The 27,259-nt window shown below is 43.1% G+C and overlaps 1 protein-coding gene across 1 annotated transcript in view; it reads right to left on the bottom strand.

The window, feature by feature from the left end:
* The window catches only part of TBATA (thymus, brain and testes associated), a 181,532-nt gene that overhangs the window by 51,238 nt on the left and 103,035 nt on the right, over positions 1-27,259 (bottom strand). Inside the window, exons 6-7 of the mRNA XM_085615041.1 lie at positions 9,384-9,548; positions 6,741-6,822 (exon numbers count right to left, since the gene is read on the bottom strand). Of these exons, the coding sequence (XP_085471167.1) occupies positions 6,741-6,822; positions 9,384-9,548 (247 nt within the window). The remainder of the gene's footprint in view (positions 1-6,740; positions 6,823-9,383; positions 9,549-27,259) is intronic.

The following is a 27,259-nucleotide window of genomic DNA, read 5'->3' as shown; positions in this document are numbered from 1 at the left end:
ACAAAACGCATCGGCTATGGTCTTTTGAATTTTAACGAATATTGAATAAAGAATCATTTGGAACAAAAAGAAAATAATTGGAATCTGCTTACTGTTGCAAGTGTTTTCTTGATTATACTTTGCTGAGTGCTGAACCAATTGCTTTGATAGTTGCTACAGTTGTTCAGCCAGAGTCGCCTGGTTGGTGAGCCGTATTTCCAGAGATCTCAGGTCTCGCTCGATAACTGACAGTTCCTCAAACAGACACCGGTGTATAACCCAGGTAGCAGCAAGGCAGTGGCTCCACACCACTACCTTGTGAGTATCCATTTTGGGGGCTCGAGATGAAGTGGAGCCACCATTGAGTTCAAAATACTGTTCAATCCATTGTGCCAAGCCTGCATGAAATGCAGGATCAGAGAGAGCTTCGACCTGCAGTCGCCCTGTGGTTAGGGTAGGGTATAAGTAGCCCCAACTCAGGGCAAGCAATAAGGGGCAATGATCCTATAAGGTAAGCGCTAAATATTCCACCCGGGTTAGCCGAGCTGGCCATCGCACAGAAAGAGGTCAATTCTAGTGTGTACGCTGTGCACTTGGGAGTAATAAGAATATTCACGCTTGAGTGGGTGCACCAGTCACCATGCGTCGTGTAGACGCAAAGTGTAAGCTAACAACCAAAGTGTCGTGTGGTGTGATTACTGGCAGCTGCATGTGCAGGGGGGTGGACCGGTCAAGTCTCAAATCTGGTACACGGTTAAGGTCACCTCCCCACAGCACGGGTCTTTGAAGAGTGCCAGAGTTGGTGTGTTGAAGAAACCTGATTGATTCGTATTGGGGGCATATATCAATACATGTGTAAGGGGAGCCCCGTCCAGGTTACCTTCCAAGATCACATAGCGGCCGTTGGTGTCCACTCTTTGTGGGCCCACGACAAATGGGACCCCTGGGGCAATCCAGATAAGAACCCAGGTGAAGGTAGATGTGAATGTGCCGTACACTTGTCCCCTTCATTTTGTAGGAACCTTATGTAATTCTGTGATGGTAAGATGTGTTTACGGGAGCATAGCAATGTGTGCGCTGCAGCATTTAAGGTGGGTGGGCGTGAATGTGGTACCTCTTAGTTGAAGTGGCCACGCCGCCCATGTTCCAGGTTATGACATGATATTGCAAGGTATGAGTGTCAGGTTTCGCCCCAGCCATGGACTTCAGTAGTGGGGTAGAATGTAGAAGATGTGGAGACCCTCTATTCCCCCAGCCAGCCTGCGGTCACAACCAATAAGAGGCACCTCCATGTGATCAGGTGACCCCAGGTAACATGTGCCTGAACAGCAAAACCAGTCATAGGCATAATCAGAGCATTTTCGTAGATCATAGCAACAGGCAAACGGGACAGCTGATCACCCCCAGGACAGATGCCCTGCAGGCCCCAACCCAGCCATCGATTTTAGTGGCAAGATCAGCTGTGAAGGGAGTGAGAACTGCACTTTCCCCCAGCCGGCATTTGGTCACATCCACTGAGACCCTCCTCCGTGTGATCAGCAGATCCCGTGTGGCATGCGTTTGAGCAACAATCCCATCATTAGGCAGAACCAGATCAGGTTGTTAAACAGTAACATCAAACAACCAGGTTGACTGGTTCCCTACCCGGACAGTTGCTCTGTAAGAGCCCATCCAAAATCCCCAACTATAAAACAATAACAGCGTAAGAGAAAAAAAAAACTGTTATTAGAGTTCACATGGGAACACTGGTGGGACATGGTGTTGCATCAGGGATCCAGTCTCATCATCAGCGTGACAGTGTCAGTGTTCACTGTCTCCATGGTGTGGGCCCTTCTCAGATGGTGTGCCATCCAGCCTCCCAAACAGAGCTTCTTACCTTCGGGGGTATATCAAATTCAGAAGGAGACTCACCACACCAGCACAGCCATCTCGGGGATAAGAGGACCAGCCTTATAAGTCATCTTCTGATCATGGGGTGACTTTCGGGCCTTGATGGATCCCAGTGATAAAAGCGATCCACCCAAGTCTGTACCTCAGACGGCAGAAGTGCATAGGGATTCATGCCGTGAAGGGAGGCTTCCAATACTACTTGAGTCTACTCTGCTGCCACCTGATCCTTTGCTGGTTTTGTCTTGGGGGGTCTGCATTTGTGGTGTCTGAATTTGAGCACCAGCCAGTCGCCGGCACTTGAGTCCTGAGGCAGAGTACACACAAGATCCTTAGCAGAGAGCCAGGTCCACACATCCTCCAGGGAGTGGAAGTTGTGGGTCGTTTCACCATCCACAACTCTGAGTTTTGCCAGGTATAAAAGATCTTACTGAAATTCTGACTCTTGGAGACGTTGCTTAACTTTGGAGTAAGAGCCCCGGTGGCGTAGTACCTCAATGGTAAAATCAGGATATGCCGTTATTGTCACATTCTCATAGCACGTGGGGCCCCTAGTGTGAAATCGTTGCAGCGATAGATCACAATAATTGAGGAGGCGAGCTGTGAATGGACGAGGCAGGGTGCCTGGAAGAGGAGGCTGGCCTGGTGTCCGGTGCTCCCGTTCAATGGAGTATAATTTTGGTGCCTTATATTAAAGAACCGTCTTCACCAGCCATTCTTCAAGAAACAGTTATACACTTGGACCCCACAAGCATTCAGGAAAGCCCAGCAGGCAGATATTGTTGCGTCTCCCACTCTGCGATGCAGGTTAGCATCCTCGTCTTCCATGTGTTTCAGTTGTTCCTGTAGGTCTTGCACCGTCGATTGCACCATAGCTAGGGTGGATTCCACTTCCTTCACTCTGTCTACCTACTTGCGATGGTCTACTCGTAGCGAATTAACGTTGAGGGAGACAGTGTCAATTCGGGTCTCCAGGGAGGATTTAATGTACATGATGACCTGAAGCACCCTATCAAACTGTGTGGAGTGAGTTTGGAGGGTTGCTTCAAGATGATGGAGGGTGTCGAGAGTCCTGTTCGTAGGTGCGGAGAGTGTTGACGACTACTCATTGCCAGTAGGCAGTAGTTTAGTGGCCTTGGGTTTCTCCATCATCATAAGCCTGTTTGGGAAAGCCCAGGAGTGGCCAAGGGGCAACAAGTGTTGCAGGTATCTGGCTGTTGCACCAGAGGGTGCCCAGGCACAAACCTGACAATGAAGGTGCATATTGGCACACCCCAGGGGAAAGCAGAAGTGCCCTTGACGTGTTCTTCAGGCCCAACAGGCCACTGGCATGGAGGTGGCAGAACTAGTTAAGCTAGACAGTTCATGAGGGGTAACCTTTGTGCCGAGGCCCACTGGGGGTTGGGGGCTAGGAGGCCTTGTGTGGGGCATTGTTGCACAGCTGAAAAATCCAATAGGGTCCCTCAGTGGAGCACCACTTCTCTGATGTGTTGTCATGGGTAGTTCTCTGCGAGTTCACGATTAATAGGTAAGTGGGTCCATATTACTCAACGGGACCTAGCAACAACTCTGGGAGCTCAGGCATTCATGCAGTAGTCATACTAATCACTCACCTCATTGGTACCTCAAGAGGATTGATGCAGGCCCACTGGTGCACTCTGATGCCGGGGATGATGATACCTGCGCACAGGTCCCACCGACTATGAGCTCCACAACACTCAGGGAGTCTCACAGGCCCTGCCTACTATAGTCCTGCAAACAAGCAGAGCCCCAGTCATCACCGCGGCTCAACATATCAGCAATTGTTCAGCATGCTGATGCCAGGAGATGTGTGGCATGTGCCGCATCACAGCCAATAGGCGCTCTTCTGTCAGGATGTATGGGCTTGGGCCCCCATTGAGCAAGTAGGTGGCCCGCAGCAGGGCAGTATCAGACATGCAACCCCCTTCTAAGCTGTCATGGCTCCCCTGGTGGTTGCTGAGAAGGGCTGCACTAATTGCGGCACCTGGCAACCGTCGGTCAAAGGCCCACTCGTTCTCAGCAACCGGGCACGGCACACAAGGTGGCCAAGGTTTCAATGTTGGGGGGATTACTCACTGCGCAGAATCCTTAGAGCATGCGGCTCTTCCTTCAGTGGCCCTTGAAGAGGTGTCTTGCCCAAACATGCCGCTATGCTAGGGTCGAGTCAGATGGCCTCGCGGCAGGCCTCACGCACCTTTTCACGACAATCAAACGCGCTGCTGGGCGATCTGGCCGAAGGTAAGGTTTCACGAAGGCAAGTCACTGATGGAAGAAATACGACGTATGAGCAGGTCTGGATGGGCAGGATAAAGTAGGATATTTAGTACGGGCCAGCTACGGAGATCTTCAGTACGCATCCATTGTGGCCGCCATCTCAGCCACGCCCCATCATAATGGCAGTTTAACACTGCACACACAGGCTTTGCAGTGGCAAGCCTGATACAAGTTTGAAGGGTTACTTATGTGGGTGGCCCAATCAATGCTGCAGGCCCACTAGTAGCATTTGATTTACAGACCCTGGGCACATGTAGTGCATTGTACTAGGGACTTTTCAGTAATTTAAATATGTCAATAACGAAGAAACCAAATGCCATTACATTTTAGACACAAAGCAAATGCACTTTAGCGCTGGTCATCAGTGAAAAGGCGCTGGGAGTCCTAAAGCGAGCAAAAATGGAGTTCAGCACACTGTTAAAAACAGTAGGTCAGACGGCAAAAATTCAGGGAAAATCACAACAAAAGATGCCAGGCGCAACAATAACAATGTTGGGAGCGAGGCCAGCATTTGGTACATTCGCATTCAATTTGGAAACTGCTGAAATTTGGGGGTTGGAGGTTATAAGGACTCATATGGTCTTGGTGAGACAAAATTTAAGTTTATTCTGTGGCTTTCATACTTTGATAGTGTCTAGGCAGCTGAATTTCTTATTTGTACATAAATGTGAGAGTCGTCTGTGCATTGCTGGCATGCAATGTAAAGGGAATCAAAAAGGTCCGTTAACGGTTATATGTTAAGATTGACTACTCCTGCCACTCGAATATAACCTTACACGTGGGAGGACTATATACTATAAGAAATAAAATACACTGTGCCATACATTATAAGTATATTGCAAGCCACCAAGGAGTTCCTTGATCTTTATAAGGTCCCCGAACGCAGAGGTGACTTGCAATATCCTTTGAACATATGAGATTTCATTTTAACCTCTTATACTACATGATCACACCATAAACCTCCCCACTGACCACTTAAATCCTTGATTCCTTCTTTCATATGAGAGATGTAAGATATATATATGGAGACATGAACAATAAAAGTAGACTCTGTAGTGCAAAATAAACACACTAAAAAGCAGATTAATTTTGTTGCAAAAGGATTTAAGAATCAGTTTAATGTAAGTCAGATAAAAAATGCTGTGGACAGAATTTATAGAAACATGCAGAGACCATATCTTCCTTAATGATCTATGTGGAGACAAATAAGCATGTTTCCATAAATATCTCATTTCTGCTGATCACTCTTCATTTTAGAAAAAAACAGATCAGAAGAACTAAAAGTCAAATCTCCTTTTCGTTGCTTTAATTGCCGCTGTGACCTGCCTTTCGGCTTGCCTAACTTTGGCAGGAGGCATCATACTGTCAGAACTCAATTACTTTAATATTACAGGTGACCAGCGACATTACCCATCGACTGTAATCAGGAAATAACAGACAGGCTTTTATAATGGGATTGCAGTTTCCCATGTGTTATAGAACACTAAAGGGTGCCGTAAGAGGTTGAGAGAGCTTGCCATTAATTTTGATCGTTTGTGAGCATTCACCGAAGTATGATTTAAACCATTCAAGTACTGCATCACTGATAACAAATCTTTAACGTATTTGCATAGTATCGCAATGTGAACTGTGTAAAGTGCCGTGGCGACGTCGAACAGCAATAGACGACTTACAGGGCATTGACGCTATTTTTGGCATGGCTGTGTCAATAGCTTGTCCTGCTGTGAAATCTCATTGGATGTTGTGTTTTTAAGGATTGGCCCTTTATGTGTAAATTGAGTTGTTCAGCATTGCAGCTCTCTAAGAGCGTGCAAGGAACAGGATACCCGATATGGGAAACCAGCTGTCATCATGGTCTCTTTTCAGCTTTTGTGTTTATTCGGGATGTGTGCGACTTTACGATTTTTAGTGCAGTCGTTACAATTGCTTTTGAGGGAGAGCAGCTAAGTATACTGAGCCCATGAGCAATCCGGGATTGCCCTGACTCATTTGGTAAGTGGGGGAGTAGAGAGTCCTCAGTGTAACTGAGCCTGAGTGCTAATGGTGAGGCTTCTAAGAGCTGTAGCATAAATATCAGTGATTGCACACCTACTCTTGTCTGTAAGCTTAGGGATTGTACCTGTGGGGAATTAAGCAGGCAACGCATTTGGCTCTATCTCTTCCCCAGCCCTCAGTATTTTCCGTTTAAATAAGGTAGCAAACCAATTAGTGACTGAGGACGGCATTATTATACGAGACAGAGACTCTGCTTCTGCGTTAAAAATAGAACTCACTGATTTCAGAAGTGGAGGAAATGCATTGCCTCGATATTTTATGTAAAAAATAATAAAATGCTAGGGGGAAATCAATTTGCTTCGTGTTTTGAACTGATGTAAACATTTTATTTGGGATAAATATAGTTTGCTTCCTTCCTTGTTAAACAAGCTGTAAGTTTTGCACCCGCGCAGTGCAAAGTTTCGGTAATGAAGTTCATAATCTCGACAATTTGTTCAGGTTTTTTGCTATTGAGAAGAATTTCAAATAGTTTAATGTTTGTAGGAATGTGTTCTAAATTGTTTAATCTGACAGAGGTTTCTTACCCCTCTGTTCCGCTGAGAGCAGCCACTGCTGGATGGCTGACAGGGAATCCGTCTGCAAAATCTGGCACAGCAGCTCCAGAACCTGTTGGCAGTAAGAGAAGGGGAAATGTCAGACAAACATGGTCAGAGTGACATTCGCAATGCCAGGCACCCAGAGGGCAAGTAAACATCAGGTGATAAAAAAGTCATGCACGCAAGGCAGATAATGCATCTAAAAAGACACACACAGGCCAACTGCTGCACGAAAGCGACTAAAACACAAATTAAGAGGATGTGCAATTTGGGCCCGTGTATGAAAATCTGAGACGCCGCAGACTGGTCTGCTATGAAGGTAACCAGGAATCTCAGAGATACATGCTGTTTCTTGACCATTCCGGATTTATGTCACTAAAATGGCACATCTGTAGAATGGGCACACTCGTCATTTCCTGCACAAATACTCATAATCAAATAATATTCTTCCCAGGTTTCCCAGGTCAGAATTAGAATCCCAACTCAAAGCAGGGTCTGGATGAAATTCGTCAGATAAGTTTAATATGGACCATTTCAAGCCTAGCTACAATGTCACTCTTTTCAAATCTAACCGATTGTCCACATATTCATAGTTTTGAAGCCCAGTTTAAAAAAAAATACGTTTGTAGGCTCTGAAAGAAAACATGGCAGACGCCTACGCTTGCGCAAATATGTAACATTCAATTCTGTACACCCTGATGAGTTTTAGTGTGGGTAATAAATGTACAGCTCGATGATAGTGACTGAGGAATCTAATCAGAGAGGAGTCCACCGAAGCGGGTGGATATAGCTTCATATATTTATATATAAATATATAGAATTATGCAAGGCGCAATCCTTGCACAAGGACAGTCACATCCACCTGTTGGAGCCGGTGCAGAGTAGTGGATGCAAGTCCCGTTCGAGATCCACAAAGTAGTGTGTCTATGTATTGATACACAATACTCGCACTCCACAATGTAAGTTTCAGAAAGGGTTTATTGGCAACACTTTCCAACCAGACGGTCTTCCTCACAGCCTGAAAACTGTAACGCACCACCACCTTATGATAGATAACATGAACAATAGTCATGAAGGATATATGCGCATGTTCGTGTTTTTTCATATATACCAACGTATGCCTTTGTACTCAACAGAAACCAGGGTTACACATAGCTCAGTATTACATGGAAGAAAAAATGTTGTTAAACATTATCGTACATAATTAGCCACATTAACATATGCAGAAAAAATAAAGGGAAACAAAGATTAGTCAGATTAAATGGCAATTTGACACAACTGGGATTTCTTTGAGAAGAACGCCTATGACCCAAAGCAGTGTGTCATTGAGGTGCTGCACTGCTGTGAAATCCAGTTGTCAAGTGTCGGAATGCATAATCACCTAGCCAAGTTGCCTATCCACCGCCTGCAGGGCCTAGTGTCGTTATTAATTGTCAACAGTTCAACTTCAACTTTTACACTTTTATATTCATTTATATACTTGAAATCACTACTTAGGTTATTTGCCCAGATACAATACACATAGTTCAACTGTTGACAATTAATAACAACACTTGTCCCTACAAGGGGTGGATAGGCCATTTGGCTATTTGATTTGATATTTCTTGAATGTCTATTGTTTATGTTATCTGTCTTAAGGAGGTGGTGCACAAAAGTTTTCAGGCCTTGAGGAAGACCGTCTGGCTGAGACGCTTTGCAAATAAACCCTTTCTAAAACTTAAACTATTGATTGTGAGTATTTTGTGGCAATACATAAACACACTACTTTGTTTATATATATATATATATATACACATCACTGTATAAAAAAAGGTAAAAATGACGTTATAGTAAGGTGAAATATATGTTAGACCTTAATATTTTGAGCAAAAAAAACTTCAAAATTCACCAGTTATAGTTCACTAAGCTAACTAGAACTTGTTCCCTCACCATGTCGCTTGTTATCATCAGTGATGGGATTTGAGATGTTAGCAGTGATGTGATTGACAATGTACTTGCAGATGTCATGAGTGGTGCAACCTGTGAGGTCATAAGCAGAGCACGGTAGGAGCATAAGTTCTAGTGAATTTCTGAAGTTTTTGTAAAGGAAAGTAAGATAGTAAAACCATACTTACTATAATTTAACTTTAGCCTTTAGTTTTTTCAGTGAATTTCTAGGTTTAAAAAAAGTAAAGTAGGATCTTTAATATACCCAATCCCCTCAAGCAGCACACCACCCGTCATGGTGGTGCATGGCGTGGGGCTTGTGCCCAACCTTGCGTAGGTGGCGAACCCCCACAGACACCCATACCATATTATGTTTTTGTTATTCATTTTCCAGGTCCCTTGAGCCTAATTTTGGGCCTGGCCTCTGGTACCCCCACACAAGGGCTATGGAGGATCAGGATATCCCTACCCTGACTCCTTATTCCGTTTTTAAAAACATTTTGAGGGCACTGGGACCAAGGCCCCGAATCCGGTAATGGTGGCAGCAACATCCTGTTTATATGGCAGCCAGCCAACTAATAAGGCAAAGTGAGCTTTAAAATACCGATAATCTCACCTGACCTAAATTTTTGCTTTTCTCCGGTCTATCCTCTCAGCTTACTTTTTTGGGGTGTGGTTGTTCCTCAAACCTGCGTTTTAACTTACCATGAGCTCCTGATCCTGAAAGTTGAAAGCAGTATTCTTGCCCTTGTTCTTTGCGTTGTTTCTCTGTGCCTGTCGAGTTGCATGTCGGGTTAGCGAACGGGATGAAGCTGGTATGAGGCGGCCAGTTTCTGCCGAGTACTGTGTGGTTCTTCTAGGCTCCTCATCCTGTCCAAATGCAAAGACGGGAAAGCATATGGTGGACAGGTTTAAAGTTTAATTATTGAATACGAGTCTTTAACAAGCACAACATTCTATGAGCCCATGCAAAGCAAGTATCCACAAAATCAATCTAGGGACCATAAAAGTGTGGCATTTGAGCAAAGATGCCATGGTTAGAAAGATGTGTAGATTCACAGATAGGTTTATTTATGTACACTCAAAGCATGTAGAAGTATGAGGGTCCTCTTAGAAACCTTAAGGTGGAGTAAGAATCTTCTTACTACACTCACTGCTAAACCCAGCTGAAAATAACAGAATATACCACAAATAGATCAGCGTCTATGCAGTCATATACACTGACATCAGAGATCACGTTTATCTTACATACATGAATGCTGGCACACTGAAAGATATCACACGCCTCGGTTTCCACAAGAAACAAATGAAATAATGAGTAAAATGGCACATCAAAATATGAAGCAACGTGGAGGAAGGCGCAATGAAATTTGACGCAACATATCAAGAAATATAAAAGATCAGTATAGTACATAAGTACTGACACACCATCGCAAAGAATATTACTGAACTAAAAAATTAAACTCCACATAAGCAAAGAACCTCCTGTGCGACCATGTGAATAGCACTTCAAGACCAATAGAGGTGCCAAACCTACTAAAAATGTTCTTTATTACGTGTGAAGTATGTTGTAAACCAAGCAAGGTGATCTAAAACACCTGGACATAACTCCTTGCTCCGAAGTGTAATTGGGTGCGGGTTAATTCTGACTGAATTATAACACTCAAAAAGGATGACAGACTCTCAACATCAGCTCCATCAAGTCATGAGTAGCCCCAGAAAGACTGCGGGCCCAATTCACAAAAGTAATCTGAGACAAAATCCTAACTTCATGACTTTCGGTATTCACAGAAGGCATTTAGGAGTACTAACGTTAGGATTTTGTCTCAGTTAAACTTAAGTTTTGGTCTTAAATTAAACTTAAGACAAACTTAAGTTTAACTGAGACAAAATCCTAAACTGAGACAAGATCCTAGTCGTAAAGTAAGGATTTTGTCTCAGTTAAACTTAAGTTTGTCTTAAATTTAACTTAAGACCAAAATTTAAGATTAATTGACACAAAATCCTAACTTTAGTACTTCTAAATGCCTTCTGTGAATACCGAAAGTCGTAAAGTTAGGATTTTGTCTCAGATTACTTTTCCAAATTGGGCCCGCAGTTTCTAGTCCTCCTTTAATCTTTATTTTCAACCATCCACAAACCATAAACCTCAAACTCCAGTCCAAAATCCCAATCTAATTACCAAAACATACACAGAAGAATACAGACGTAAACAGAGCTCAGTCACGCTGTCAAGAAATGAAGAAACGTTGTACAGGGCCTAACGTTAAAGAAGGAAAAAATCCTCAAACAAGGAAATAAAATCTCAATTAGCAAACAGAATACTCTGCAAATTCAATACCATACTCATAAATACAAAATGTATGTATGTATGTCTGTTAATATTATTTCAATAGCGCAAACCTAGCCTAAAAGCAGCAGAGCACTGTACATGGTCAAAAACAAGCAGAAAGTCAAAGAGTAAGAGCATAAGACGCTGGGCTGTGGATGCTTAGTGCATTGGGAAGTAGTGTTCTTAAAAGAGTGAGTCTTCATCACTTCCCTAAACTTGAGAAGCACTGGGGCTGTCCTGATGGATATAGGAACGTTGTTCCAGATTATGGGTGCATAGATGGAAAAGGCCAGCCATCTTGTCTTTTCTTTTTTACACTTTTTAGTCTGCAATCTGATGTTCTTGGCTGCAGATGTCTCAAGATCCATCAGAGATGCTGAGCTTGTCTGTAAGGTAAGAAGGGGTGCTGGTCGTGGTAGCTTTGCAAATGATGCAGCTGGTTTTAAAGACAGTGAATGCTGGCAAGATGAGCAGATGGTTTTCCATCAAGATGAGAGTGATAGATGATACCATACAGGGATGCCATTATTTTTGTGTGTGTTTTTAGATTTTTAATAGCGTGAACTAGACCTGAGATATCGGATATGAGAGCGCTTTACATGAGCACCAGTTTCGTTACAGATGGACACATTCATTTTTGTTAGGCACAGGGAGATTAAGTGATTTCCCAGAATCACAGGATGTTGAGCGTCATTGCCATGACTCAAACCCAGTTCCCCACCTTCGATGTCGACCGCTCTAGCCGTAAGGCTACATCCTCTATCCAGTGGAAAGGATGAAGGCCATGGAGTAGGGCCTTACCGCCATCTAGATGAAAGGTGTATGAGATAAACTAACAGCTGTTCTGAAGTGGCTTTCTGGAAGAAATGGTTTGACTTTAGTTGCCATTGAGCTGGTACCTGGCCTTTTCTGGGGTTTTCGATGTGTTCCTAGAAGGTGAGGTTGGTGTCCAGGGTGAATCTAAGTGCCTTGGCATTTGGTGAAAGTTATGGTTTGACACGCTCAAGGATATTTTAATTGAGACAGGTTTGTACAGTATCTTGTTTATTGTTCTTGGAAAATAATAGGAATTCTGTCTTGGTTTAGCTAAGCTTCATGTAGGTGCTAGACATCCAAGTCTGGATGATGTAAATTTCAGATACTTTGCTGAAACTTAATTCTAAATTCAATGTGTTCCTATTTTTAATTTGATTTTATTCGGTTTAGGCTTTGTTTTAATTGCACATACCAAATTGTGGAGGGGATTGTTGGCAGACTTTTGCCAACAAATATATTTTACGGGTTAGATTGGGAAACATGGATTGCACTGGTTCAAATATCATTTAAATTGCATATGTACGTTATTAATTTCTGTTAACACCCACTTCCGGGTGCCACTATTTGTGTTCAGCGGTTAGCGCTCTAGTATTCCAGGTACCAATTAAACGGGAAGCAGGATGACTACTTAAACAAAAAGACAGTGCATTCTCACAGATAATACTTTGCTTATTTGGGGCCAGATACTTTGCTGAAACTTCACTCTAAAATGAATGTTTTCCTATTTTTTATTTCATTTTATTGGATTTGGGCTTTTACTCCCCCATACCAAATTTTAAGGAGATTGTTGAGAAACTTTTGCAAACAAATATATTTTATGGGTTAGAGTGAGAAACAGGGATTGCACTGGTTGAATTTCGTTGAAATTGCATTTTAACTTTATCAATTTGTGTTAACACCCACTTCTGGGTGCTGCCATTTTGGTTCAGCGGTTAGCACGGCTAGAGCTCTATCTTTTTAGGAACCAATGAATTGAAAACAGAAGAGCTACTTAAAGAAAAGGGCAGTACATTCGCACAGGGGGCACGCAGAAGGTGAGGCAAAGACAAGCCCGTCTGTGATTGGCCAGAACCAGGGGCCAGCCATTATGCTCGAAAATTTACGTACATGGCAGAGGAACTGCACAAACACAATAAGGTGGGCCTAAACATTTCTCCTTAGCTCCCTGATGTTTTAAGATCAGGAGTTATTATCCTTACCAGTACAAACAAATACTGGTGTGGAAACCAATGCTCATCAAATACTCGGGCTGGTAATAAGTCAATGATTACAATTAAATTATGTGGCATATCTCAGCGCATGGTCTCAAATCAAACATTGGATGCAAGTTAATGATTATGTTGAGCGAACCAAACCAGACCTAGTGCTGATTACAGAATCATGGCTGACTGAGGAATCCATACCAGAATTTTTGGAAGCAATCCCAAAAGATTAGTATTACATAAGAACAGAGAAGATAACAAGAAAGGGGGTGGAGTAGTAGCCATTATACATAGGCGATTGCAAACCAATCAGCTTCAGTGCACCTCAGTTTAAAACATAGACTTACTACTGTTCAAGATCGAATTTATTCATAGCAATATAGATTATTTACTTACGTACCTTGCACCTAGTATATGGCTAATTCAAGCCAACAAATGTTTGAAATAATCAGCCCTCTGGTGACCCATTACACACAACTATTGGTTATCAGCGATTTTAATTGCTGGAGTGACTCGTACGTCATAGATTCGAAAGGCCAAGACTTAATAGAGTCAATTATATTCCTAAGTTGTCAACTTCATAGAACTGAATCTACCCGTTTAACAGCCCACTCTCTAGATTTGATTTGGACACAACATAGAGGCATCCAGCATCAACATACACCATGCATTTGGCCAAGCCATCATTTGATGGAACTCTTGGTTCCTATATTGAAGAATACACAGTCAATCTATGGAGATCTTGAATACATAGAAGTGAAAACAACTTAGCGTTAAAGGTATGGAAGCTATGCTCATGCATAGTATACCTACATTAAGTGATTCCGTGATTGAGACACAAAGGAGAGTTGCCAAATTGGTTAAGTGCGGCGGCAGACCACCATGCGCCACTGTAGAAATGATGAGTAACCAATCCAGTAAAACCAGCACCATAGTTTAACAAAGAACAATGGTGCAGGAAGTACAATATAGAACTGAGTCACTTTTAAGAGGGACTAGCAAAATAGAAAGCAAAGTTAGTGTTGGTAAAATCTAATTATTATGCTAATAGGATTCTGTAAGCAACAAATAACCAAAAATAAACTTTTATAATCTTAGAAGAGCTCACCTCTTCAGGGATTTACTCAGGATCTATGAGATAAACTTAATATTGTCTTTATAGATTGAAAACCAGACAAATAAAGTATTACCATCAGTTCTAGAAGCCGACCAGAGGCCTAGAAAGAGCCTAACAGTACAGCATTAACTTGCTTCTCCGGAATTGATGAAGTAAGATTGGGGGAGCTAATATCCAAAATCTGGCTCTCCGAGGGGCTCCTGCCCATCAGCCATCTCAAAAGAATTTATTAGCATAACAGCACACTGTTAACCCTACTTAATAAATTACTTCAACAAGGCATTGTGTCTAATGCCCTTAAACATGCGGAAGTAATCCAGTTACTAAAGAAACAAGGTGAGGATCCTATGGTATTAAAAAACTATTGATCTGTTTCATTCTCCCATTACCAGCAAAACTTTAGAGACCCATGTTGTTCAAGAATTGTGCAGACATATACATGATACTGCCTTTCTTCATCCTGCCTAAGCTGGCTTTAGATGTTTACATAGCATGGAGTATATTATTACATTTGCCCTGGATGAATTAGGATGCGAGAAGGCGCAAAACAAGTATATCACCCTGGATGTGGCCCTCCGCAGCCATTGATATGGTCAATCATAACATCTTGATCGACTGTGTAAAATAAGCAGGGGTGCAAGGCACCTATCTAAATTGGATTAAATCTTTTTAGGGGAGTTCAAGCAGTCAGTAAAACTAGGGCATTACTTAGCCAAAGCTATTGGGAAAGATTGTGGGGTATCCAAACGATCATTATTGCCACACCTTTTTATTCTGTATTAAGCCTTTGACTGTGGAGCTGGAATCTATGGGTTGCAGTATATAATTATGTGGATGATTCTGAGTTGCCATTCCACTTAGACAGCTCTCCCTCATCATATACAACATTTCAAACTGTTATGAGATTCATTGCTAGCTGGATGGGAGCCAACTAAATGAAATTGAACTGACGTAAAACAGAAATAATCTTGATGATCAATAATACCAGCACTGGCAGAATGAACTCTGTTGGTGCAGACCCCTACAATGCCTGCTAAGATCTGAGGGAAAGTGATTGATATAAATCATATATTACACTCAGTAGTATCTGTTGTGTCCAAGAGTTAATTTTTTACTAAAGATGCTGAGCAGATATGCACCTTTACTATCTGCCGAAGTGTTGGAATGAATAGAGATAGCAGTCATCATATCAAGGCTTGCTTATAATAATTCTGTCTATGCTGGACTGCCAAACGCGATCTGGCATAAATGTCAAAGGATTCAAACCGAGGCTACAAGGCTGATATTTCATCTCCCTAAATATGCTCATGCCACACCTTTATTAAATAAAAAGCTGTACCGGCTTCCAATGAAGGAACAAATCCAATTTAAGGTGTGTTGCATAGGGTTTAAGAGCATGAACGGGACAGCCCCTAAATGTCCTGCAGAAAAAATCATGAAGTATATACCAAACCATAATGTCAGGTCATATATGCCAATCAATTTATAGTTCCAAAGTTTTGTAAACGGAGGAAGTGCGGTCAGAGTTTTTTAATGGTGGCATGGAACTTCATGTTGGAAAAGTTCTGGTACGAATGGACTTATAGTGTATTTCATAAATTGTTAAAGACATGGCTTTTTAAACAGGCTAGTAATTTTTTTTAATCCCAGCCGAAGTTATATTATTTATAAGCGCCAAGAAACTATTGGTGAACATGTGCTCTATAAGATGGAATACCATAACATGTGGAAGCAGTGTTTGAGGTGTTGGATGTTTGCAGCAGAGGAGACTTTCAAGCAGAGTTGAATATCATCAGCATATTGGTGAGCCGCTTTGCTGTTATGCATGAATAGAGCACCAAGCAGAACATACATGATAGATGGTATGGCGCCCTCGAATACTCCACAGGTGATAGGGAACTTTTATGACCTGGATGTGCCCATGTAAACTAACTGGCATTGGATGAAAATATAGGAGAAGCCGAGTTAAGGACATTGTCGGTTAATCCCATTTGAGACTTAAGGGTACAAATGATCAAGGGAGACTCAAGAGTATGTAGGAGGGTGGGATATTCTATTGTGTCAAAGGCAGCGGAGAGGTCCTGCAATATCAGGAGACAGGGGTAATTTTCATCTGTGGTCAAGAGGGCATCCTCTACAATGTATAATATAGTGGTCTCTGTGCTGCAGCATGACCTGAAGCCAATACTGGTAGTCATGCAGGAGATGGTTAACATCGATGTGGTCTGGGAGTTGAACATGAACTCCCTTTTCAATGATATAGACCAACAAAACCCGTGCACACATACAGTATTATAACAGGCAATGTAAATGTGTATAGAAAGCAGATTGAGCAAAATCCAACGGAGATCTCTTAGTCTTCTTTAATTGGTTGTTAACAAAGCAGCCAGCCGGCACGCGTTTCATCAGAGAGACAGTGGTCTCTGACTCTCCAGGGCTGTATGGTCACATTTACATTGCCTGTTATAATACTGTATGTGTGCACGGGTTTTGTTGGTCTATCCAACCCTGATCAGTCAGTACCCCTCCTTGTTCCGACCATTTCTGTAATTCGTCTAGAGTAGCATGTGTCTGTATGTCTTGTACATCCTTGGAAGGATCCCTAACTGTCATGGCGTTGGACACTGATTGAACCTGTAACTTTGTCATGTCTAGTGGGGTCTGAGCTGTCTGTTTAGCAGTTCAGTCTGCCAGATCATTGCCTTGGGAAATGGTATCTGTGGCTCTAGTATGTGCTTTACATTTTAGGATAGCTATGGCTGTTGGTAAATGTATTGCTTCCAGTAGGGCTTGAATAAGGGGGCCATGCTGTATCTTGGCCCCATGAGAGGTCAAGAAACTTCTTTCTCGCCACAGAATCGGTGTAAATGTTTACTCTCAGGTGCTTTAGCTCTTATGCACGCTTGTGTCAGGGCGATGAGCTCTGCTGCTTGTGCTGACAATATGTTTATTCTTTTAGTCTCTATTATTACAGTATCAGTAGTCACTGCATATGCTGCCACTAATTCTCCCGCCCCTGTCCTCATGCATGAGCCGTCAACTTATAGTGTTAGGTCGGGGTCTGGGAGTGCAACGTCTGTCAAGTCTTGTCTTGGTTTAGTCACGGTATGTATTACTTCAACACAGTCGTGTGGTGAAACGCTTTCTGTACTGGAGGGCAAAAGGGTAGCAGGATTCAGTATGTTGCATCGTCTGATCTCTATGTGTGGTTGAAATAGCGTCAACTCATAACCTGTCAGTCTAGCTACAGTCAGGTGTTGTGTTTGTGTCCGGTTCAAGAGAACCTCTACTGCGTGTGGTACTTGTACTGTCAGAGGGTGGCCCAGCACTATCGAGTCACTTTGTCTTATGGCTAAGGCCGTTGCTGCAACTGATTTTAGGCACGCAGGCAAAGCCTGTGCTACTGGGTCTAATGTACTAGAAAAATAAGCACAGGGCTCGTGTTTTCCTGCATGATCTTGTGTTAGGACAGATAGTGCTGTTCCATCCCGCTCTGTCACAAAAAGCATAAACGATTTGTTGTAATCAGGGTTTGCTAAAACTGGTGCTTGACATAAAGCTCTCTTTAATTCTTCAAATGCCACAGTGTGTTCTTGTGTCCAAGAGAGGATTTTAGTAGAAACTGCCTCCTGTGTCGTCAACTGTATTAGGGGCTTGGCTATGTAAGCATACTGGGGAATCCACTGCCTGCAATATGAAGTGAGGCCAATGAATGCACGTACCTCCTTTTGTGTCTTGGACTGTGAAAAACCAGAAATCAATTGAATACGTTCCGGTGCCCACAACTAATTCCCCTGAAAGATCACAATAAAACATGAGAAAAAGGGGAAAGAACCATACCTATTTCCTCGGCTTAATTTCTAAGGGGGCTAATTTCTAAGGGGCTTAATTTCTTAAGGGGCTAGCGGGAAGCGAACCTCCTCAGGGGTCAGCAGAAAGCCAATATTCTCCTCCTTCCCCCCTTTTTGACAGGAGGAAATCTGAAACAGATTTCACTGCTGTCAAACACTATCAAACCCTGTGTCTTGTCAACACTATTAATCCCTGTGTGTAGCTACTGGGCGTAAGCAAAATTATAGGAGATACACAGCGTATTTGAAACGGCGAGAAATCCTTCAAATTAATGTACAAACCTCATTGTGTTAGCTCATAAGCTGGCCAAATGACATCTCATATGCAAATGTCCCTGTTACATGAACCTACACCAACCTGAAGTCAATATTAATGCTAGGAGGCCCTAATAGGAATGCTAAATTTCCCAAATATTCGGAAAACCAAGTTTAAGAACAGTTGTTAATGTTGATAATTAATAATTTATCTGCTAAAGAAATCAGTCATTTTGCAATAATTTCCACCTATACAATAAATAGCCTAATTTAAAAACAAGTCAACTTTTGGGGCCACCACTTACAAGAATGAGCTTACTAAAGCAAACTATAAAAAGGAAATCCTGTCAGATATTTTCTCATTACCCTAAATACCGAGCCTCATTTGTCACTCTGGGGTGGCAGTCCTTATTTAAAACAGGCCTTTCAAGAGTTAAGATGCGAGTGCATAGATCATAATGGTTCCTTAATGTCCAATCTGGAAACATATGACCGAGGCTGCCTGTCTATAAGAGAAAGGCAGTCATGTGATACATATTTTAGTCTTGCATAACTTTTTTCTTCTTTTATTCATCTCCAATACCAATTAGACATACACTGATAACGTGTTGTCTGCTATTTTGACAGCATGATAAAGGTAATATCATGTCTGTGAAATTTAGTAATTGTGAACAAGTTCCAGCCAAGCGCAGCGCAAAGATTTACGTTGTCACGTCCATCTCTGTAACGCCCAGGAGAACTTGTATCAATGCCAAACATACTGGTCAATACAACACAAAAACAAAACATATATAAAATACATATGCCAAGCCATCAGTATACCAAGCACAGAAAGCATAGACAATTACACTAACATATATAAATGAGCAGCGATGCGCAATTACAGTACCTACAGCTCAGAGGCGAACATTCTGGCCTGCTTAATTTGTCAGGCTTATAATCAATAATTGATTTACCTGCCCTCGACACCCCCAACTGGCAGTGGGTCATCCCAATGATGACCAGCTGGCAGCTGAAATCACCGTGTCAAGTCTGACACACAGGATCAGCAACAATAATCAAAAATGAAGAACACACGAACCTGTCTTCGTTTTATAAAAATGAGCCATGCATCTTTGTACACAATGTACCCTCATGTCCTAGTCGAAGATGCATCTCCCATCTTTCCTCACAGACCCGTAACCACTGGATCATTTATCCAATGCAACTGGTGGCAGCTTGTGGCCACAATTCAAAAATGTCTGAATTTGAAAATCGTTTTTATATAGGCATATAGCCCTTAAAATTCCAAGCAAGAGCAACATTTTACTTTCTGGCCAGAAGCAATATAACAATTGCTAAAAAATAAAACAAATCTTCTCCATAGACATTTCCTCGGGGCACTGGTTTTGCACAGAATGGAACAAGGGAATCTTTCTCGACTTACATTTCTCAGCTGCCCTGTCTTATCAGAGAAGCTAAAAATAGCCCCTCAGCGCGGCCTGAGCCTGGGCTGCCAGCCATCTTTTTTTGTTTTTCCTACTCCTGGCCCCCAAGGCTCTCCGGCTGCAGGCATTACACAGATGCGATGTCAGAGAAGCTTTCTAAGCAGTGCCTCTGTTCTGCTCCTCTCACCGGCCCCCACCTACACTGGCTACAAGGTCAGAATCTGTCTCCGATTTCTGTATCACATTCTGCTCTACACAGCCCCCACCTTCTCCTCACTCTGAAGCTGTCAAAGACAAAAAGACTACTCAATTCCATAAAAACTGCAATAATTCGCCCAATTGAAAAATTATTTTTACATACAATTTGCACTCAGGGGGTCATAATCTTACCGACTTGACCCAGCACATTGGCTCACTGGACCACCAAGAACACAAACCTGTATTCTTGAACAATTTGCAAATTCGAAACACCCACAATTCTTTTTTCAAGCTAAACTTTTCACTAATTATTTTTTCGTTAACACTTTGTACATTAGGGGTGTCATCAAATCACAGGTGTTGCTATTACCCTAGCTACACCCCTCTCAAGTCCCTTTTAACAACGTAATCAAATGTTGGACCATGAAAACACCAGCTATGCGCTGTTCGTTTGGTGGGAGGCTCAAGAACCTTTGGGCTACTATATCATTATTATATGTATCGGGGTACTTGCGGTGGCACTCCAACTGGTCCTTCTACTGGGGCCACTCTTGCTAGGTCCTCTGAAAGGACGGGATAAATACCAGCAACGTCAGTATTTCTTTCTCTGTCAGCCTGCGCTCATTTTACCTGCTCCACTTCCTCCTGTAACATCTTTTCCTTGGCTTTTCCAGACTCCAGTCTACTTCTCTCTGCTTCGTGAAACACTTACTCTGTCCTCCTATGTGACTCCTTGCGCCAAAACTCAATGGCATCCTTCCGAGCTGGTCTACATTTTCTCTTTCATAAGAGTGTTTCGTTGTCTGTCTACTTGTTCTGCTTTTACTCGGATACCTTCCTCAACTAATACGTTTTCTCGGGCTTTGTCTGAATCCTCCCTACTTTTCTCTTCTTTTCTGAGCGCTTTCTCTGTGCGTCTATGCAATTCTTTACGCCATAATTCAATGGCATTTTTCTGTGACTGTCTGGCTGTCTTTTTCCATAACTCTTCTTCTACTCTCATGATGCAATCTGCATCCCAGGTCCCAGCTGCGGGCCACCTCTGACTTTCTGGTAAATCCTTGGTGTAGTCCACCCATAAATCAAGAAATAATACGGCATCTAGGCCATGCTTATGATACATAAAGTACCCTGGAGTGTCCCTAGGTGGAATGGGAAAAGCTTCCTCGAGTACCCCTTTTCTGGTTTTGATCTGTCTTAATTTTGAAAAGAGCGGCATTTTTAGACCTTATTACTTGAACACACTTAATACAATAAACACAATAATGAACAATCATTCACACCACAATATGTAGAACGTATTAAAACATTTAACATTTAACAGTTAACGAACGATGATAACTAATAGGAAACTAGTTACTGACATAATACTAACACTAGAGAATACTGAATTATATGCAAGACATACTAGATATACTGCTAAACAGTACAGATACACTGCTGAAACAGTGCAGACCGGATTTGTGTACCCAAACCCGTCTTGACCGGCACAACCTAATGTGCACGTCTAACTGCCTCCCCAGCAACGGTACTCACCGGGTAGCACGGAACGGAAGGCCTCGGAACTGAACTGGACTAGACCAAACTGGACTGGACTGGACTCGACTCGTGACTTGGATACTTCGGAACTTCGGAATCTGGTGGGCCTCTGTATACCTCGGACACAGCTCTCTCGCAGGTGGGCTCTGGGTAGGACAATCTGCGTTCCTCACCGCCTCGTCTGGATGCCTGGTCGCAGTCCGTCCCCTTCGTTGGCCTGAGGGAGTTGGCCGGAAGACCCGCGACGTGCGCTTGAAGTCCGTCACGGCTATGGAAGGGGGCAAAACTGGACCGTCATCTCCGGCGTGTGGGGAAAGAGATTGAACTGTTCGGGCGCCAGTCAGTTCCCGATCACCGCCCGAAGCGAACCTTCGGTTAACGTTATGGTAAATATTTCATTACCGGTACTATTTTTTATGCGGTAAAGTCTAGTAAGAATAACTCAGTCAATATAAGAGGCAGAATCCGTGGTATTAGAGGTTCTAAAAGGCTTTATTCCTTCACAAAGGAAATACAATTCGAATTGCAGGCTTCTATTCCATCACCACGAAAGTTCAGGAAGGAAGGGCATACATTATTGACAGATAATCAGTTTTATAGGAAATGCATTACAGTGAAACAGATGCGGGAGGCGTAACAGCTGATAATACAGATAAAATGTGCATACGTAACTAATAGAGGCGGACATATAGGCGTAACTTAGATAACGTCATTATACATGATGTCACAAGTGGGTGGATCCATAAGAGAATCCTGCAATGTCAGCAGAAATATTTGGCAGAGATGCGCGCGCAGCCGCATGACGTGTGATTGACGTGCAACTAGAGGGTGAAGGGGACTTGACATTTAGCTCTACATGTGGAGACAGAAGTCTGGGGGGTCATGTCAACCTAATCCCAAATCATATCTAATATCCTATGTTTAAAGAACTGTGTTATCCAAAAGGAAAGGTCTCTAGGATAGAATCTATTCTATACTGACTGTTAGTGCGTGTACAAGCGTCTAAGTGTCTACATGAGATGCGAGGGGGTAGGAATATTCCATGGTAACGGGGGCTATGAATTACTTGCATGAGGACAGCGAGGCCTGGCCCTTTGCACGGTAGCTGGAGGAATGTTTACCTAAACTACTAGACAGGAATGTATCGGATGAGGAGCGGAGCAGATAATCTTGAAGGTGAAATACAGTTTTTGGCAGGCAACAGGCTGGATCAGGCACCGTTAGCCGCGCAGGGAGTAGGACAAAGTTCATGGATACAGATGCAGGCTCAGACTGGAGCTTTCAGAGGCAGAAGGCAGGAAAAGGCTTGATGACAGAATTCTGGGCCTACTCGCCTGAATCTGTAAAATGTGGAAAGTGAACCACATAAAGTCGGTGGCCTTTCATACTTAGGAATGGAATATCTGACCCATTCATGGCGGATCTGAAAGAGGACATGTTGACGGTGGACGCACATGTATTTGCGTCTTCAAAACTGGAACTGGAGGGAACATACATGTACTTATAGCATGCACATGGAGCCGTTGGGGTCTACGATAGGGGACATAACTGATCACAAAATTCATATTTCCTCATTCCCTCCTTGTCCCCTACGGACCCTCAGGAGTTATCGATCTTCATCAATCCATCGATCTGTTCATATAGCATCATTTGTTCTTCTTTCTTCTTCCGGGATCTTGAACGAAAACTTGGATGTGGGATACACGATGTGGCACACAGACCACAAATCGCTGGCCCACATTGTAGACATAAGCAGCAACTGAATAGTATGAGAAAGCCAATACCTAGGAAGGATAGGATTCTCCATCCCCAGGCTGACAACACGCTCCAAAACCAACCGGACCAAGTCCAGGTGCCTGGACTCTGGTGTATCTGGCTCATAATCTTATGAAGGCGAGTTATGGCTTTATATACTGACGGCGAATTTTCTGGTATGAAAACGCAGCAACTTGATCCGATGACCCTACAAGCTCCGCCCCTATCGGCCAGGATGACGTCAAGGACAAGACGATTTTGAAGCACAACAATCCGCATAGCAGACTGCTCTTCTGTTAAATTGCCTAAGGCGGAAGTAGTCTCGTTCACTACTGCTTCAAGGGTTCTGGTTAATCTACGTATCAGCTTACTATTAGTGACTGTACCTATATAGGGAAAGAAACCTTTATTGAAATCTGTGTATTGCTCCCATGCTGTTTCAGTGTAATCGACAATTGGGAGATCTCTCTGCTGTCTATTGTGTACTAAATGGGTATTTCTATGATAATCAGGAGGAGCTAGGAAAACAGGTGGCAGAAGGAATGCTATATAACAGGTACCATCCCAGTCTAGAGGTAGACGTATATATGCGGTCTGACCACATATGAAGTAGGAATGACGGGAAGCTCTAAATGTAGACTTGCCTTGATCACTGAATTTTATTACAGTGGTGCATTTACTATGGCCCATGTGTATGGAACCATTCTTTCTTACACATAATTCCCCTTTTACTGGGAATACTGACATGGCGGGCAAGATTGGTGTAGCTTCAGATTCAACGTTCAGGATCATGAGGTTAAGTGTAAAATTACCTAATCCATACACTTCATTTTCTAGATCAGTTCCTGTTCTTTTGGGAAGTCCCTCCTTGTTAGGGTAGCAGACCATAAGCAAAACTAGGTTCAGGTTTCCCCATACCCAGTTGTCTTGATAAACTGCGGAATTTGAATCTAGGGAATTAATCAAACTAAACCATGCTCCACAGGAGCCATTGTGTGTGAACGGATAGGGAAAGAGGGGCAAAACTCCCTTATAGTTCTGATAGGGAGGGAGTCGGCCACATATCCAACAATTTGTGGCATTGCTGGTCTGATGGGAATGATGTAACATACTAATGAATGTGTTGTTGCGCAGCGCAAATCTATAGGATAACTCATGCGGAGGTAATTCGCTAAAAGAATGTTCTGCAGTTACATTGTAAGCAAGCTTAAGAATAGGGTAATACATGTGCAATAGTATGCTGGAAATGATGATCAGAAGACTTAGAAAAAACAAAATTAATAATGTTACTGTGCAGTGACTACGAAGTGATTTACAATACGCATGCTTTTTAAGCTGCATCTGTTGATTTCTTTCTCTATTCCGGTCTAGAGGATACATGTCAGAGACAAATTCAACCGATTCACCTTGGAGAGGACTTAAACAATCAAATTGTCTGACTTACTAGACCTTAACTTCAGTTTATAAAGTTCAGTGTTTGTTGGTTCAACCAAGGGGAGCTTTGAGTCTGTCTGTGAGGGAATGCAGGGCTGAGCGTCCACACTAGATGGTAGTCCATAAAATTTCTTGATATGACTCGAGTGCAACCACCCTTTACGTCCCTCGATCTTCACGGCTGTCCTTGTGGTTAGTAGAACAAGCTTCGGCGACTTCCACCTAGGCTCCAGTTGGGTCTTCCGGTCGAAATTCCGGACCAGAACCAGGTCGCCTGGAACCACGTCATGGGGCTTCACCTCAGTATTATCGGGAAAAGCGGCAGCTACCTGTGAACGACAAGATTGTAGTGCAGACATCAAGGAAGCCAGGTAATCTGTCAGCATATTACAGTCAACATCAGTGATTTTGCGAGGTATAGGCGTCCCCCACATATTTGGTGGTCTACCGAAGATCACCTCGTACGGGGATAGCCCTGTTCGAGAATGTGCTACCATTCTCATGTAAAAGAGCGCAACTGGTAAGGCTACTATCCAATCGACACCTTTTTCTCTACATATTTTGGACAATCTAATTTTCAGAGTTTGATTATGGCGTTCCACGAGACCTGCTGCCTCGGGATGTCGGACACAGTGAAATTTCCATTGGTAGCCTAACAAAAGGGAAACGTGTTTCATTAGTTCGGATGAGAATGGCTGGCCGTTATCTGAGTAGACAACACGTGGTAAACCGTACCGTGGGAAGAATTCTCGAACTAACTGTTTGGCAGTAGTCGGGGCAGTGTAATCTGAAACCGGGTAGGCTTCTGTCCAACGGGAAAGAGCACAGACAACTACGAGAACATATTTGAATCCTCGACATCGTTCCATCTGGATATAATCCATCTGGAGGACTTCAAAAGCATGATCGGGAGGTTGAAATCCACCCTGCTCTACGGGGATGCTTTTACCTGGATTAAACTGACAACATATCATACAGGTACGAACTTTTTGTTTAGCTGCTGCTCGCAAGTGTTTGTTGAACCAAATGTGTTGAATGCTGTCTAGCATAGCTTTTTCTCCTAGGTGCGCTGGACTATGTATTGTGTTAATGATGACTTGAACCATGGAGTCGGGAATAAACCATATAGATTTTTCCTTCGTCATCCATCCTTGATCCGTTTGGATCCCTCCTAATTCAGTCCATTTCTTTATTTCTTCTGGTGTAGCATGTGTCTGTATGTCAATTACATCAAGGGCGGGATCCTTAACTGTCATGCAATGTGTTGGTGTCGGAACTATTGTCTTTGTCGTGTCAGTTGTGTGAGTCTGATTCTGAGCAGTCTGTTTAGCTGTTCTGTCAGCTAGGTCATTACCCTGAGAAATGATATCGGTAACTTTTGTGTGGGCTTTGCATTTCATAATCGATATTGCAGTAGGTAGATGAATCGTGTCTAATAGGGCTTGAATGAGGGGTCCGTGTTGGATGTGGGCACCGTGAGAAGTTAAATAACCTCTCTCTCGCCACAGTACGCCGAAGTCATGGACGACTCCGAATGCATAACGTGAATCTGTGTATATGTTGACTTTCTTATTTTTGGCTTGAATACAGGCTTGTGTCAGAGCGATGAGCTCTACTGCTTGAGCTGACAAAGTGTTAATACAATTTGTTTCAATGACTTCAGTGTCTGTTGTGACTGCGTAAGCGGCCACTAACTCTCCTGTACTTGTTCTCATACATGACCCATCTACATACAATGTCAAGTCTGGATCTGACAAAGGGATATCTGTCAAGTCTTGTCTGGGTTTCGTCGTGATAGTAATGACTTCGACACAATCATGTGCCAATGGATCTGTTCCGCCCACTGGTAACAGTGTGGCAGGATTTAACGTATTACAACGTCTGATTTCTATGTGTGGCTGAAACAATGTCAATTCGTAACCAGTAAGTCTCGCTATAGTCAAGTGTTGTGTTTGTGTGCGGTTCAAGAGAACCTCTACTGCGTGTGGTACTTGTACTGTCAATTGGTGTCCTAACACTATGGCATCGCTTTGTCTGATTGCTAAAGCTGTTGCTGCCACCGATTTCAGGCACGCAGGAAGAGCCTGAGCTACTGGATCTAATGTACTAGAGAAATAAGCACATGGTTTGTGTGATCCTGCTTGTTCCTGAGTGAGTACTGACAAGGCAGTACCTTCGCGTTCTGTAACAAAGAGTGTAAACTGTTTACTGTAACATGGTGTTGCTAAAACAGGTGCTTGGCATAAAGCTTTCTTTAAGCTTTCAAAGGCGTGTGTATGTTCTTGAGTCCAAGGGAGGACAGTCGATGTGGCTGCCTCCTGTGTTGTCAACTGGATGAGTGGCTTTGCTAGAAATGCATATTGAGGGATCCACTGCCTACAGTATGAAGTGAGACCTATAAAAGCCCGCACCTCCTTTTGTGTCTTGGGTGGTGACATTTTAGCAATTAACTGGATGCGGTCGGGTGTAAGCTGCCTTCCCTCCTTGGACAGCGAGTGCCCAAGGTAAACAACTCGCTGGACACAGAATTGCAGCTTAGAAGGGGACACCTTGTGCCCCTTGTCGGCCAGAAATTTTAAAACCGTCAGTGACGCTGTTTCACATTCAGGTTCGCTTCGGGCGGTGATCAGGAGATCATCGACATATTGAAGCAAG

The sequence above is a fragment of the Triturus cristatus genome, chromosome 1_2, assembly GCF_964204655.1.
Source record: "Triturus cristatus chromosome 1_2, aTriCri1.1, whole genome shotgun sequence".
NCBI lineage: Eukaryota > Metazoa > Chordata > Amphibia > Caudata > Salamandridae > Triturus > Triturus cristatus.
The sequence above is the reverse complement of the archived record's forward strand: the minus strand, read 5'-3'. Positions and strand labels throughout refer to the sequence as shown.